At 45.4% G+C, this 15,008-nt stretch overlaps 1 protein-coding gene across 1 annotated transcript in view; it reads right to left on the bottom strand.

Moving 5' to 3' along the window:
* STON2 (stonin 2) overlaps positions 1–15,008 on the bottom strand; it is a 171,204-nt gene that overhangs the window by 103,348 nt on the left and 52,848 nt on the right. Inside the window, exon 4 of the mRNA XM_045287945.1 lies at positions 7,015–7,212. Within this exon, the coding sequence (XP_045143880.1) occupies positions 7,015–7,212 (198 nt within the window). The remainder of the gene's footprint in view (positions 1–7,014; positions 7,213–15,008) is intronic.

The raw sequence follows: 15,008 nt of genomic DNA, 5'->3' as shown, positions 1-15,008 counted from the left end.
ATCTGCCTATAGCCCGGGGGGGATTTCCTTAACTCAGACCCAAACAATCTTGCCTTCAGGAGAGCTCTCCCAAAGCCAGCCCTGGCTGCAGACGCCTACTGCGACAAGGACAGCAATTCACTGGCTGAGAGCCTTTCCATGTACACAGGTATCCTTGACCTCGCAAGTGCTCAACTGAAAGCCTTTTTCAATTCCCCACGGCTGGGGTAGCAGCTTAAGTTTCTCAGTACTGCTGTATAAAATACCGTGATAGGTGGCTTCAAAGAACAGAAATTCACTTCCTCGTAGTTTAGGAGGCTACATGGCCAAATTCAGGTGCTTTCTTTGTCAGCTTCAGGACGGTCTTTGTCTCTCTCAGCTCTGCGGCCCCTATGTTCCCGATTCCTTGGCATTCTTCCCCTGACAGCTACCTCCCTCGGTTTGTGCTTGCTCCACAGCCTATCTGCTTTTTTAATATCTCCGAAACGATTAGGGTTAGGACACACCCTACCTTATATGGCCTCATTGACTCAGCAAAGAAAACCCTATTCCTAAAGGGTGGTACACCTCCATAGGTATAGGGGTAAGAGCCCAACGCAGACTTTGCTGGGTGGTGGTGGAGGGGGACGGTGTGTGGGACTTCAACAATTCAATCTATAACAGCTGCTAAGGGCCACAGGCTTAGAAACACTTGGTTCTCACTTTGTTCCTGTATGTTCTTTCTCCCCTATGGTCTAGGAAGAGTTAAGGAACTTTCAAAACAGGAACCACTCTCTCAGTGCACAGACCAGGAAGTCTGGGGACAGTCTCCTGGGATTCCAGATCTGTCCTCCCAGCCTGGGGCTGCTCACAGGCCACTCCCCTCCAGCCTCTCCTCTCCCAGCGCCTGGGGCAGCACTTCCCTGGCTGTCTCCCCTCCCTGGCTGTCTCGGCTTGGACTGTGGGACAGGAAGGACAAGATGGATGTGCCATGATGATGCACAAGGAAGCATTCCCAACTCCCGTGGCCAACCTGGGCCCCCGGCCCATTGTGAAATAACCAGGAGGTTTCTTTTCAAAAGAGGGGTATCAGAAAGAGGCTTACCTCACACAGTGCTGAGGGAACATGCAAGCTCCAGGAAGCATAGGCATGTCTGTCAAGGAAATGTGAGCCTTCGCCCCAAGCTGTCTCCTACCTATTTAAATTCCCTTTGATTCTATTCAAGTTAAAAATCAACCCCGAGACAAGAGATGCCATCTATCCACATACAACATCTATGTGTGAGAAACCTTAGTGGCACCATGGTTAAGCACGGGCTGCTAACTGAGAGTGGGAGTTTGAGCCCGCTTGGTGTTGACTCCGCAGGACAAAGATCTGCAGATCTGCACCTATAAAAACTGTTAGGTAGGCCAGCATAGGACTGGGGGATGTCCATTAACGCGTGCCCAGAAGGTCAAGCTAGGGAAACAAAGGAATGGCGCACCGCACATGTTCAGGGTTCCCGCCAGTAGGCAGGGGTGGGCGTGAACTTGAATTGGATCACCTAGCCAGGTAAATTCAATTCAGCCAATGGGGTCGATCAGGGGTCTTTCACCACGCCTCCCTGTGGAATCCTTGAAAAGGCAGAAGCCCAGAGGGGAGAGAGAGAAAACTCAGACAAGAGGAGAGAAAACTTAGACGGAAAGGAAGAACCTAGACGGGAGGAGAGAGAACTCAGGCGCAGAGAGCTTTGGCACGCGTTGCGGGACGCAGAGCCGCTTCCAGCCAGGCCGCATGTCCGGGAGGAGCCCCTTGGGTGCCGTGTAAACCTGACACTTCTTCTAACTTTCATAAAACTCACTTCCATCACGAACCAGGCTTCGGCGTGAATTCTTTCTCGCGCGGAGCCAAGGACCGAGGTATAAATCTAGCTCCAGAGAGATCTAACAAAACCACTGCCAAGAAGCCCCACAGAGGTAGTGCGACTGTGTCCCTTGGTATCACTAGGAGCCAGAATTGACTCAAAAGCACTCAACATGTGAAGCTGTCGGGCCAGTGACAATTCAGAGACAGAAGTACCACCTCCCAGGTTTGGAGACCCAGGTCCAGTTTTCAGCTAATGCACCTCATGTGTCAGTGGAGGCTTGTGCTGTTGTGCTGCTGAACAGGTTTCAGGGGAGTTTCCAGGTAAAGGCCTGATTATCTCATTCCAAAGAGCCCAGCAGCAATGGGTTTGGCCTGGGTTAGGTTTATTCACAACCAAATATCAGACAATGGAAATCCCAGGGTCACAATGGTCCACTCCACAACCAATTTTGAGAATGGCACAGGGTCAGGCAGTTTTGATCCCTCGTGCATGGAGTCACCATGAGTAAAAGAGAATTCAAGGCCACCCCCCAGCCCCCACCCCCCAAAAGAAACAACAAGCAAGCCACTGCCATAGGGTCAAGGGTGTCTGAGGCCATAAATGTTTACAAGAGCAGGCAGTTTCAGCTTTCTCTGAGGAGTGGTTGGTAGGCTTGAAGTCCTGTCCTTGTGGTCAGTAGTTCAATGCTCGGCCGGAGGGCCCCAGGTCCTCCTTAACTCCATGGCCACTCACAACGTACAGCGTCGGAGGGTAACGCAGCAAACGGACAAACAAAGCAACCTCTGGGATGGCACCGAGAAGAAGGAGTAGGGGAAACTTGATTCTATTCCATAACTGTTCTGAGTTGATTTTTTTAAAAAGTCAGTGGATGAGCATCCAATCATTACACAGCCCATGGAAACATTTCTTTCTGTGTTAAAGCACCCAGAAGACCCAGGCCCTCGGAAAGGAGCCATTTGGTCTACCAGGCCTGAGCTTCCCGCAGGCCGGGCACCTGGGCCATCACATGCGACCCCATCCCAGCTTCACAAAGGGGATGCTCAGGCTCGGAGGATGCGGCAACTCGAGTTACGAGCGCATCAGCAAGGGTGTGAGCCAAGTTCCTGAGTGCAGCAGCATGCTGTCTTCTCTAGGCCTCCGCTCGTTCTGACTACAAGGTCATGCTCTTGGCTAATATCTCACATATCCCTTGGTAGGAAGACATTTGAACCCGCTCTTCCACTGGAAAGCATTAGTCTTGGCAGAGTTCACAGATCCACCCAATTCAAAGCTTGTGATGCAGTGAGCATGAGAGGGTCCTCAAGCAGCTTATCAGGGTTTCCCTGTACATGAGGAGGGAGGCCCCCGGCTAAGTGAGCTGGGGACTTTCCTTACCCACTGCCTTCCCCTGTCTCCCACTCTGCATCATGGGGGCTAAATAAGAACTCCTACCTCACAGGCTTACTAGGAGAATGTCATTAGATTTTCTAAAGAATTCAGAACCCTACCTGGCAAACTAGTTCATTCATATATGCATGCTTTTTTTTTGTTTATGTTTGAGATAAATTTCACAGAATGTATTCTGCCAGTTTTAGGCCATGTATTTGCCCATAATTCTACTGAAAGAAAATGTCACTCTTCTTCACAGACTTCTAGGAATTCAGGAGGTCCATGGGGGCCCCTCTGTACCTGCTTTTCTCCAAATGCCCCAGGTTATCCCAAAGCCCCCACTGCTCCCAAGCTCTGAGAGCATCTCCATCCTTCAAGGCTCTCTGAGTGTCACCACACCTTCATTCAACTCTCTTCAGATGAGCCCACTTGAGGGCAACCTCAGCTTCCCGCCAGGGCCCTGACTGAAACATCAGGAGAGGCGTTTTCTCAGCGAGAACTGAGAGAGACACTGTTAGAAGGCTTTAGGAAAGAGAGAGAGAAGATAATTATGAGCTTTGGAGACAGGTGAATGCTGACACTGTTAGAAGGCTTTAGGAAAGAGAGAGAGAAGATAATTATGAGCTTTGGAGACAGGTGAATGCTGTCCTGTTCAGGCTAGCCCTTGGATCTCCATCATTTGAACCTCTAGGGATTACAGCAACTCTCAGTAAATAACGAGAGATAGAGGCCACTGAAAAACCAGCCTGAGAGCTGAGTCTGACTTCCCCGTCAGCAAGAGAGCCATCATGGAGAACTCTGGCTCAACAAAGAGGCTGCAGCCGTGAAAATCACCAATTCTGTGTCAGGCATCATGGAAGCTGCTCTACACAAATCATCTCACCTGGGACTCACAGTAACCTGGTCAAGCAAGCAGTATTTTCATCCTCCGGATGAGGAAACGAGGACAAAGATAAAGGGCCTCTAAGGTGACCAGATTTAAAGCAAGACACCATTGACCGGGTTGGGGGGGGTGGCGGTTCTTGATAAAAAATTGGGTCTATATGGACCAAATAGACCGTTCCCTAGCTTGTCGTGCAATCTTTCAAAAAATCTGGACTTTTTTAAATGCCAAAAATTGGGACTGTCCCGCCAAAAGTGGGACATCTGGTCACCTTAGCCTTGTCTCATGTCACATAGCCAGTGTTATAGACTGAACTGTGGGCCCCTAAAATATGCTTGGTCAAGTAGAGTGTCAGCAAAGAAGAAGAAGACCCCGCCAACGAAATGGACTGCCATGGTGACTGCCACAATGGGCTCAAACATAGGAGAAATTGGGAAGACTGGCACAGGACCAAGCAGTGTTCCACTCTGCTGTATGGAGGGTCCTATGAGTCCGAACCTGATGGCACCTAACAGCAGCAGCAGCCACAACCAAAGATATGTTGTAAGTCCTCCTATAGTGTGGTTGTAATCCCATTTGGGCATAGGACCTTCTTTGCATTATGAATGAGGCAATACTGTCTTAAGGTATGTCTTAGAGGGATCACTTTTGGATATAAAAGCAAATAACAAAAATGCCGAGAGTGAGGAAGGCAGATAACATGCCACGTGGAGCTCTCCAAGGAGCCCAGCAAAGAAGCTGCAAAGAGACAAAAACCGTCTCCCAAAGCCAACGGAGAGTGAATGTCTTCCCCTCCAGCAGATGCCCCAAATTCAGACTGCCAGCCTCTTAAACAGCGGGAAAATAAGTGTCTGTTTAAAGTCACCCACGTGTGGTATTTCTAGCTAAGACAGGAGGCAAGTGTCAGAACCAGGATTTGAACCCACTATATACTCTACTCCATGCTCCCCCCACAGGAAGATTCTGACAGGAGGCTGGGGAACTCACAGTCACTCTGTTGAAACACTCTACCCTAGTGAGTGATATGGTGTCCCCTCTTCTGTGAACTGCTCCCTACAGTGGGCAGATCTCAGTCACAGACAGGCATCGTTGGTCAGAGAGCTCAATCAGAAGTGGGGGCATATCCATGAAGACAAAATAGAACTGTGGCTTGTGAAAGGAGGATTTGGGATACGTGGGGCTTCTCTGCAATGTTATCAAAAACCAACCCTAATTCTGTCTGAACCCTTCAGAAGAACCCCCTCCTTTGCTTGCAGAACCCGACTGCACACACCGTGAGAATACATGCTATTCCAAACAGAAACATGAGCGGAGACCAACTCCTAAGTAACATTCTTGGGAAGGAAAAACAAATAGAGTTCACACCCTGGGTCATTTAATCCACAGAGAAACTTGCAGTAATTCTATCGCTTTTAGCTGCCACCCATCTGCCATCGAGTCATGCTTGCTTTTTACTTGGATGCTGGAAGCTATGCCACCTGTATTTCAAATACCAGCAGGGTCATAGGGTGGAGAATTTTTAGTGGAGTTTCCAGATGAAGGCAGACTAGGAAGAAAGGCCTGGCACCATCCTTCCCCCCAAACTACCCTATAAAAACCTTCTTGATCCCAATAAAATACTGCTCGATATCGTGGTTGAAGAGGAGCCACAGGCTGGAAGGCACCCCACAACAGACACAGCAATGGATGCAAACGTACCAAGAGTTATGAGATGGCACCAAACTCAGAAACCTCTCAGTACCATCAAGCTGAATCCAACTCATAGCAACCTCATAGGATAAGAGTGCAATTTTCCCTTTGGGTTTCCCAAAATTTAACTCTCTCTTGGAGCAGACAGCCTAACCTTTCTCCTGTGAATAGCTGGTGGGTTCAAATCACGGTTCAATGGACAGCCAACTATACCACCGAGGGCTCCTTAAGGATGGTAAGCGGTGTTTCCTTCTACTATACTTACGTTTGTCATAAAACGGACTGGACATGATGGCTCTCTCCTGGAAGATGTATGGCCAGAGGGCTCCTGAGAGGCAAGGGCGGTGAGATGTGGTCTTACATACTTTGGACATGTTGTCAGGAGAGGGACATCGTGCTTGGTAAAGGGGGAGGGCAGATGAAGAGGGGAAGGCCCGCGAGGTGATGGACTGACACAGTGCCACCACAATGGGCTCAAGCATCAGAATGTTTGTGAGGATGGCGCAGGACCCAGAGGGTTATGTTCTGTTGTGCCTGGGGTCCCTGTGGGTTAGAACTGACTCGATGGCACCTAACAATAACAACAACAACAACAAAATCACTTTCAGAGGAAACAATTCCTTGGCCAGATAATCAAAGTGCCAAGAATATGGAATGCCTTTCTAGATCTAGCCCCTAACAGTGTTGGTTGACGGACCCCTTTTCCACTTCAAAGCAAGCCAACATTCCACACTACATTGACTCAACAAATAAGACCATGGGGCTTCACAGATTGATCAATTAAGGCAAAACAGCAAAAAAGAAGAAGAAATTAAAAACAAAACAAAACATTATAACTGAAAAATGATTTGTAATCTGGGCACAGTAACTTAGTCCTGGTTCTCATTCTCCTTCATAACATTCACTTTGACCTGCCTACCTCTACCTTCCTCTCTCTGAGCAGAAAGGATGGAAGATTCAGTCGTGTGCATATTACACATTGCTGAGTTATCCAAGGAGAAAACAAAGTGACAGAGAACGGTACTTGTACTCAAGAGTCTTAATATAACACAGTGAGAGAGATACCCGATCAGATGTTTTCTCCATATTAACGATCTCTTTCTACACATTTCTTCTGATGTGATTTTGAACCACTGTGGAGTCTAGCTTTTGATTGGATGGCTGTACTTGAACTCATTCTGCAAAGGGAGCTGGCTGTAGAACTTTTCACTACTGGGGACACATGACTCAAGTGATTTGCAAAGCCTTTGGTCTGGTGCTTCAACTTACCAGTCGAGTCAGACCCAGAAGCCCGGCCACTCATCTGATCCTCAGCATTGGCGAGCTGCAGATCTGTGTATGAAGGGCCCAAACTTGGGCTGCTGGTGTCTTCAGAATGGGTAGTCCAGCTGCTCTCGGATGCTAGAGGGCATCTCCCCAGGGCGTCGAAGGAAGGGCATGTCCAACAGGGCATGGTCAACGGTGGGGCTGTGAACGAAACCCAAAAGCCTTCGATATAAAGAGTTGTACGTGGTTATCTTTCGTGATTGTCTTACTTTGACGCCACTGGACCCTATGAAATCTCTACAGCCATACAAAGCAAGGAACTACAGAAATACAGGAAATACACTTATGATTCAGAGAAAGCAACTGAGACCCCAGCTCAGTCAGCGTCAGAGTTAGTAGTAAAACTTAGGTATCGTGACCCTCATGTCAAAGAAAGTTTCACAGAAGGGCTAAGAGTGATTTTTAGGTCTAGTTTCATCTCTTGATTCGAGGTTCATTCAAACCCCAAATACGGGTTCTGCTGATTCTGCCTTGTTATCGCCGGTAGTTGCTATTGAGTTCATTCCAACCCACGTGACTCCGTAGGTGCAGGGGAAGAACTGCTCTGCAGCAGGGTTTCAACGTTGTGACCTTTTGGAAGGTCCCAGGTCTGTGTTCAGAGGCATCTCTGGTAGGTTCTAGCTGCCAACCTGCCAATCACTTAACTAGTAGTTAAGTCTGCACCACCCAGAGATGCCTACTTTTCACCTTGTGTGTCCTCCTTCCTTAATGGCCTACCAGCCATCCCAAGAAAACGTACTCAGTTACACTGCAGAGTTGAGCCAGTTTGGTGAAGGCCAAAGACTAGACAAATAAATGTGCATAATAAGCGTGTGATATATCCCTGCTTGTTTTCAATGTGACAACTAGAAAGTTCACCACTCCTCCCCCACCACACACACACAAACCAAAAAAACAAAGCAGCTGCCATGAGTGAATTTTTTTTTAATTTTTAAAAAAATTAATTATTGCATTGGTGGGTCTTACAAATTGTCTAACAATCTATTATTCAATAGTATTAAGCACACTTGTACATATGTTGCCATCGACATTTCCAAAACAATTTCTTTCTACTTGAGCCCTTGGTATCAGCTCCTCTTTTTTTCCCCCACCCTCTCGCCCTCGTGAATCCTTGATCAATTACATATTATTATTCTTTTTCCATGGCTTACATTGTCTGTTGTCTTCCTTCACCCAACTTTCTGTTATTCATCCTCCTGGAGGGCAGGGCCGGCTATATCTCCAACCTTGTGAGGGGTTCCCCCTTTTTCATGGAGTGGATTTTGACCCATGGGGACGCCACAGGTGTCGGCGTAGAAGAACTGTATTCCACAGCATTTCCATAGTTGGTTTCTCCTCTGGCCATCCGTGTGAGGAGCAGCTCGCTGATGAAAACCGCTGAAAGGTGGCGAGCACCAGAGAGCATTGACACTTTGCACCGCCCAAGGAACTCGAGACTATGGACCAGGACATAAATCTAGGAAGGCTTACTGGTGAACTGAATATCAAAGAATAAAAGGGTAAACAAAATATATTTAGGAGACATTACAATCCAATGTGCTCCTGGTTTTGGAATAGAGAAAGGTTTCATTAAGCAAACACTCTCAGTGCCGTTGGGCCTGTTCCGACTCACAGCAACTCTACAGCACAGAGTAGAGCTGCCTCTGCGGGCTTCCACGATTGGAACTCTCTCTGGTAGTAGGAAGCCTCATCTTTCTCCTGTAAGCAAGCAGGGAACTTACTAAATAGAAAAGACAAACAATTCTACACACAAAACATTCACATCATTAAAATTTATAACTACAATTCACCAAGGGATTAGAAGCCCTGGTGGTACAGTGGTTATGAGGACCTCGATCCACAAGGTCGGCAGTTCAAAACCGCCAGCAGCTCCACAGGAGAAAGATGGGGCTTTCTCCTCCTGTAAAGAGTTAAGTCTTGGAAACTCACAGGATCATTCTCCCCTGTCCTATAGGGTCACTATGAGCCAGTGCTGATTCGATGGCAGTGAGTCTGTTTTTTTGTTTTATTCACCGAAGGAGGAGCCCTGGTGAACTGCCAGTCATCAAAAGGTTATGCATTGCCTTCTAGATGCAAGGTGTGCAGTTCAACCCCACTAGCAGCTCATACGGAAAAGATGAGGCTTTCTACTCCTGTGAAGACTTAGACTCAAAGGATCAGCTCCACTCTGCTCTGTGAGCTGGTCTGAGTTAGAGCTGACTCGACGGCGGTGGGTTTGTTCTTGTTGTTAGTCACCAAAAGGCACCAAAAAGAAAGTGACAAAACCATCTACAAAGTAGACGATTCCTCCCACACAGAGTCCAGAAAAATCCCTACAAGTTAGTCAGAAAACAAGCAGAGAACTCAACAGAATTGAATCTATCTGACTGGACATTTTTGGGAAAAAGAAATCCAAAAGGCTGATAATAAGCAAGGGGACAAACCCTGAGTACGATTAATCTAGACAATGCAAATTAAATGTACATGTGATACTGTTACTACACCAATACCCACCTGATGAAGTAGGAAACAATGATAATCCCGAGAGGAAATGAGGTAGTGGGACCACACAATCGTTCCTATAGGATGGTGGGACCGTTCAGAAATGACTTGAAGCTATCCGATCCTACTGAAGATGCGCATACCATAACCTATTGCCATCAAGTTGATTCTGACTTATAATGACCCCACAGAATATAGTAAAACTGCCCCTGGGGTGTCCAAGGCTGTAATCTTTACCAAAGCAGATGGCAACTTCTTTCTCCCATTGAGCTGCTGGTGGGTTCAAATCACCAACGTATTGGTTAGTAGCCAGATGCTTGGCCATGTACCACCCAGGCCCCTCTGAACACAAGCGCAGCCCTGCAACCCTCCTCCTGCTTTACCCACACGTGAAGAATGCACAGAGACCAGAAAGCAGAGCACTCTCAGAAGCACTGTCCTTACTCACCAAAGAGAAAATCAACTTGAGTAGTCAACAACAACAACAACAACAACAAGTGAATTGTGATACAGTCAGCACAACAGCAACGAGTGAATAGAGGGGGTTCAAAAGTTTGTGAAAAAACAGAATGAACAGATAATGTCATTTTCCCACAGGCTTTAATAAATTAGTTTAAAAAAGTAACTAGTTTATTTTGACATTTTCACCAACAGTCAATTCACATGTCATACATTCCACTAGTTCAGTTACATTCATGAAGAGTTGTGCAACCATCACCACTATCAATCCCAGGATATTTCTTCTTTCTTGTATCTGTTGTTAGCTCTCCATTTCCTGCCAACCTCCCTACCATGTCCCTTTAAAACTATTAATCCAGTTGTTGTTGCGATAGGTTTATCTAGCCAGAGTTTCATATACAGAAACACATACAAAATCAAAGCAAAACACCAACAACGATAGAAGGAAGCAGAGGAAAACATCAGACTAAAACAAAGCAGAAAGTATTAAAAACTGGAACAATTATACTTTGGAAGATCAAATGACAAGGTGTCACAGTTTTAATAACTACAACTGTAGTCATTGTCCAATAATGTTCTCTGTCTGGTAACAAGGCCTTTCCTATCCCTGATCCATAGTTAGAGGGGATTCACCTGAGGCTTAATCTAAATGGGGGACCCTGGAGATATGGGTGGTACAGCAAAGTGTGGTGAAGAAAGTGGATGGTGCCCAGTTTTCAGAAAGAATAGTACCTGGGGTCAAAAGGCTTGTCTTAAATCAAGCCGCCATCTAAGTGATGTCTCGACTAGGCTCATACTGAAGAAGCACACTACCCTATGGGTCCCAAGAATTGTAAATAATGGAAATCAAACCCGGAGGAGGGTTAGTATTAGTATCAGCGCCTAAATTCTAAACACAGTTTGCAGATGGCTATAGATGGCAGTGAAAGTCCACCAACTTTTTGAAGCCTCATGTGACTATAATGGAATACACAGAAATAAAAACCAAAAGAACTATAGCTAAGCAACCACATGGGGAAGGCCTACAGGTATACCTTTGTGTGAAATAATCAATACAGCATTAGTTCATCTACATATGGTTTGACACTAGGTAGACGCAGGTAATGACTATAGTAAAGTTGTCAAGAAAAGCAAAGCAGGCATTATCACAAAGCTCTGGCAGGTGGTGATGTGGGTGGAGGGAAGGAAATGTGATGGAGGAGGAGGGCAAGATAAGTAAGGAGACAGAGGAGCTTTGAGGGAGATGACACTATTCTGTTTATTAAACTGTGTTGTTGCTCTTTATATTTAAAATATACTTCAACACATTCCTTTGTCAACAGTTAACAAAAGATATTAAAACCATCTTTCAAAGTAGATCTCAATTGCTCAGAAAAGAAGTTATCTGAATTATTTGTATTTTCATGTTGGCCCTTTACATTTCTTACAATAAAACACAGTGTTTCTCTTGAAGGAAAAATGAAGAATAATGCAAACAGGTGAGGCAAATTTCTGTTTCTCACAAATGGGTCTTCTGTTGGTCTAGTTCATTCTATGCATCGGTTTAGAAATCTTCGATGAATCATTGTATCTAGGTTCCTAGTCGAAGATTGAAAGTTTAGAGATAGAGACCCTGGAGCAACCTCCTCCAGCAGAGACAAAACAGCAACAGGTGGCTGCATACCTAACCTCAGAGCCCCATGCAGCCAGCAAGAAGTAAGCGGAAAACAATGGAAAGATGCCTCTCTTCTCTACTTTCCTATGAAGATCCGTGGGACCAGACAACTTGGTTCCCATCCTGGATCCAGCCTTATCTCCCAGGGCAAGTTACTTCATCTAATTGTGTGTATACTCTCTCACCTGTAAAATGGAACTAACAATAGTACTCCCTCTTATAAAGGGAATGAGTTAATACTGACTGACAAAGCACTCACAAAATGGTCTGGTACATAGGAAGTACTCAAAGGGTGAATGTTGGGTTTTGGGTTTTTTTCCCCCCAGACTTCTCCTCATAGCCAAAGGTACTTGAAACACACAGTTAAATATTTAACTTTCCCAAAGCTTGCATAACTTTTCCCCCTGTAAATGCTGCGTCTATTTCCTCCAAACTAGCTCCTCCATCCTTTCAGCTGCTCAGAACGAACCCTTGGTATCAGCCTAGGTTCCTCTCTTTCTCACACATGTATCTTCAAAATACACCCATTCTTTACTTACCGACACTGTGAGGTTCAAAAGACCAGGTCATTTTGCAAAAATAGGCATTTTGTAAATATGGAGTATGATAGCACAAGATCAGAAAATGAAGGATGACTACATTATTACCTGATCGACAAATCACAATATGTCATACCTGGGACCTGATCAATTTCTTCTCTTATAGGCCAATTGAGGTTTTCTACTTCAATCTCTGTTAATTTATGTAGATATGTGCTTCTAGAAAATTGTCCATTTTTCATGTCTATCTATATAAGACAGGCAGCATAAACCAACCTGAGAAGAAAACAATGAGACTGGTGGGAGGGTTGGGAAACAAGGGAAAGGAGGAGGTGGGGGAAAAGGAGGGGGGAGCCAACAAACCCAGGGACTAGGTAACAACAAGAGATCTAAAATTGATGGCAAGGAGGGCATAGAATGCCTGGTGGGGGTTGATCAAGTGCAATGTAGCTGAGAGGAAGTACAGAGAGCTGAATGAAGGTCCAACATGATAGTGGCACAGGAAGAAAGTAAGAGGAAAGAAAGGAAAGAACTAGGAGGCAAAAGACATTTATAGAGGTATATACATAGACATATACATATGTAAATATATTAATATATAACGATAGGGATAATGTACATATATTTATAGGTTAAGTATTGAGGTAGCGGACGGACATTGGGCCTCTACTCAAGTCCTCCCTCAATGCAAGAACACTTTGATCTAATAACCTGGCATTCTGAGAGACTCACTTTCCCAACAGGATCACTGAAGAAAAAATGGGTGCATATGCTAAGGTGGTGAAGAAAACTGATGGTGCCTGGCTATTACAAGATATAGCACCTGGGGTCTTAAAGGCTTGAAGGTAAACAAGCCGCCATCTAGCAGGGAAGCAACAAAGCCCACATGGAAGAAGCACACCAACCCATGTGATCATGAGGGGTCACTGGGATCAGGCATCAGGGATCAGAAGACCCAAAACATAACCATTTAAATGCGAATGAGGGTGGTGGGAATGGAGAGCCAAAGCCCATCTGTAGACAGTTGGACATTCCCTCACAGAAGGGTCACAAGAAAGGGATGAGCCTGTCAGGGTGCATACAGCACTGACAAAACACAACATTCCTCTTGTTCTTAAATGCTTCCTCCCCACACCATTATCATGACCCCAGTTCTCTCTTACTTATCTGGCTAGACCAGAGCATGTGCACTGGTACAGATAAGAGCTCTCCACACACAGAATCCAGGGCAGAAAAATCCCTCAGGACCAATCATGAGAGTAGCAATACCATGAGGGGAAGGGGAAGGTGGGGGAGAAGGGGAAGAAATGGGGAACTGATTGCAATACAACAGAAAAGTGGGTGAGGGGAGACAGTGGACAGTGTAAAATATGAAAAAATATATATAGATTATCAAGGGTTGACAAGGGTGAGAGGTTCAGGGAGGGGAGGGGGAAAAAAGGAGCTGATACCAAGGGCTCAAATAAAAAGAAAATGCTTTGGAAATGATGATGGTAACATATGTACAAAAGTGCTTGATACAACTGATGTATGGATTGTTATCTGAGTTGTAAGAGCCCCCAACAAAATGATTTATTAAAATTAATTAATTGAAAAGAAGAAAATGGTCTAATTTTTTAAAATTTGTTAAAATCTTTCATAGTACAGTATTGTCTTTTTTCTGTTAGGATGCCTCCTTTTTCTTATATTTGTATATTCTCTTTCTTTTCCTTTGTTAAGTTTGCCAGTGGTTTATAAATTTTGTTAACCCTCTCAAAGAATCAACTCGTTGATTTTTTTCAATTGCTTTTCTGTTATTTGATTCATTTATTTTTGCCGTAATCTTAATTATTTCTTTTCTCCTCCCTACTGAAGGTTTATTTTGTTGTTCTTGTTCTAATTGCTAAAGTTGTAGGGGTAAGGTCAAGTTTTGGTTTCTCTTACTTTGTGCAAATTTATTGCTATAAATTGTTCTCTGATCTCTGCTTTTGTTGTATCCCAAAGGTGATGTTTTCCTTCTCGTTTGTTTCTTTTTTTTTTTTCCGAGAGAGTGAGACAGTGAGTGAATGAGAGAGACAGTGAGAGAGTGAGACAGTGAGAGACAGTGAGTGAGTGAGACAGTGGGTCAGAAAGTGAGAGAGTGAGTCCGTAAGTGAGTGAGACCGTGACTGAGTGAGACAGTGAGTGAGAGACAGTGAGTGAGTGAGATAGTGTGTGAGTGAGACAGTGAGTGAGTGAGACAGTGAGAGAGTGAGACAGTGAGTGAGTCAGACAGTGAGTGAGTGAGAGAGACAGTGAGAGTGAGAGAGACAGTGAGAGAGTGAGACAGTGAGTGAGGGAGACGGTGAGTGAGTGAGAGAGTGAGACAGTGAGAGAGTGAGGCAGTGAGTGAGAGTGAGACAGACAGTGAGTGAGATAGACAGTGAGAGAGAGAGAGACAGTGAGTTAGTGAGACAGTGAGTGAGTGAGAGAGACAGTGAGTGAGAGTGAGACAGACAGTTAGTGAGATAGACAGTGAGAGAGAGAGAGAGACAGTGAGTTAGTGAGACAGTGAGAGAGTGAGACAGTGAGAGAGTGAGGCAGTGAGTGAGAGTGAGACAGACAGTGAGTGAGATAGACAGTGAGAGAGAGAGAGAGACAGTGAGTTAGTGAGACAGTGAGTGAGTGAGAGAGACAGTGAGTGAGTGAGAGAGTGGGTCAGAAAGTGAGAGAGTGAGTCAGTGAGTGAGGGAGACAGTGAGAGAGTGAGTCAGTGAGAGAGTGAGACAGTGAGTGAGGGAGACAGTGAGAGAGTGAGTCAGTGAGAGAGTGAGACAGTGAGTGAG

This window comes from Echinops telfairi, unplaced genomic scaffold, assembly GCF_000313985.2.
Source record: "Echinops telfairi isolate 266 unplaced genomic scaffold, ASM31398v2 ScPeMD7_18;HRSCAF=68, whole genome shotgun sequence".
Classification (NCBI taxonomy): Eukaryota; Metazoa; Chordata; class Mammalia; order Afrosoricida; family Tenrecidae; genus Echinops; species Echinops telfairi.
The sequence above is the reverse complement of the archived record's forward strand: the minus strand, read 5'-3'. Positions and strand labels throughout refer to the sequence as shown.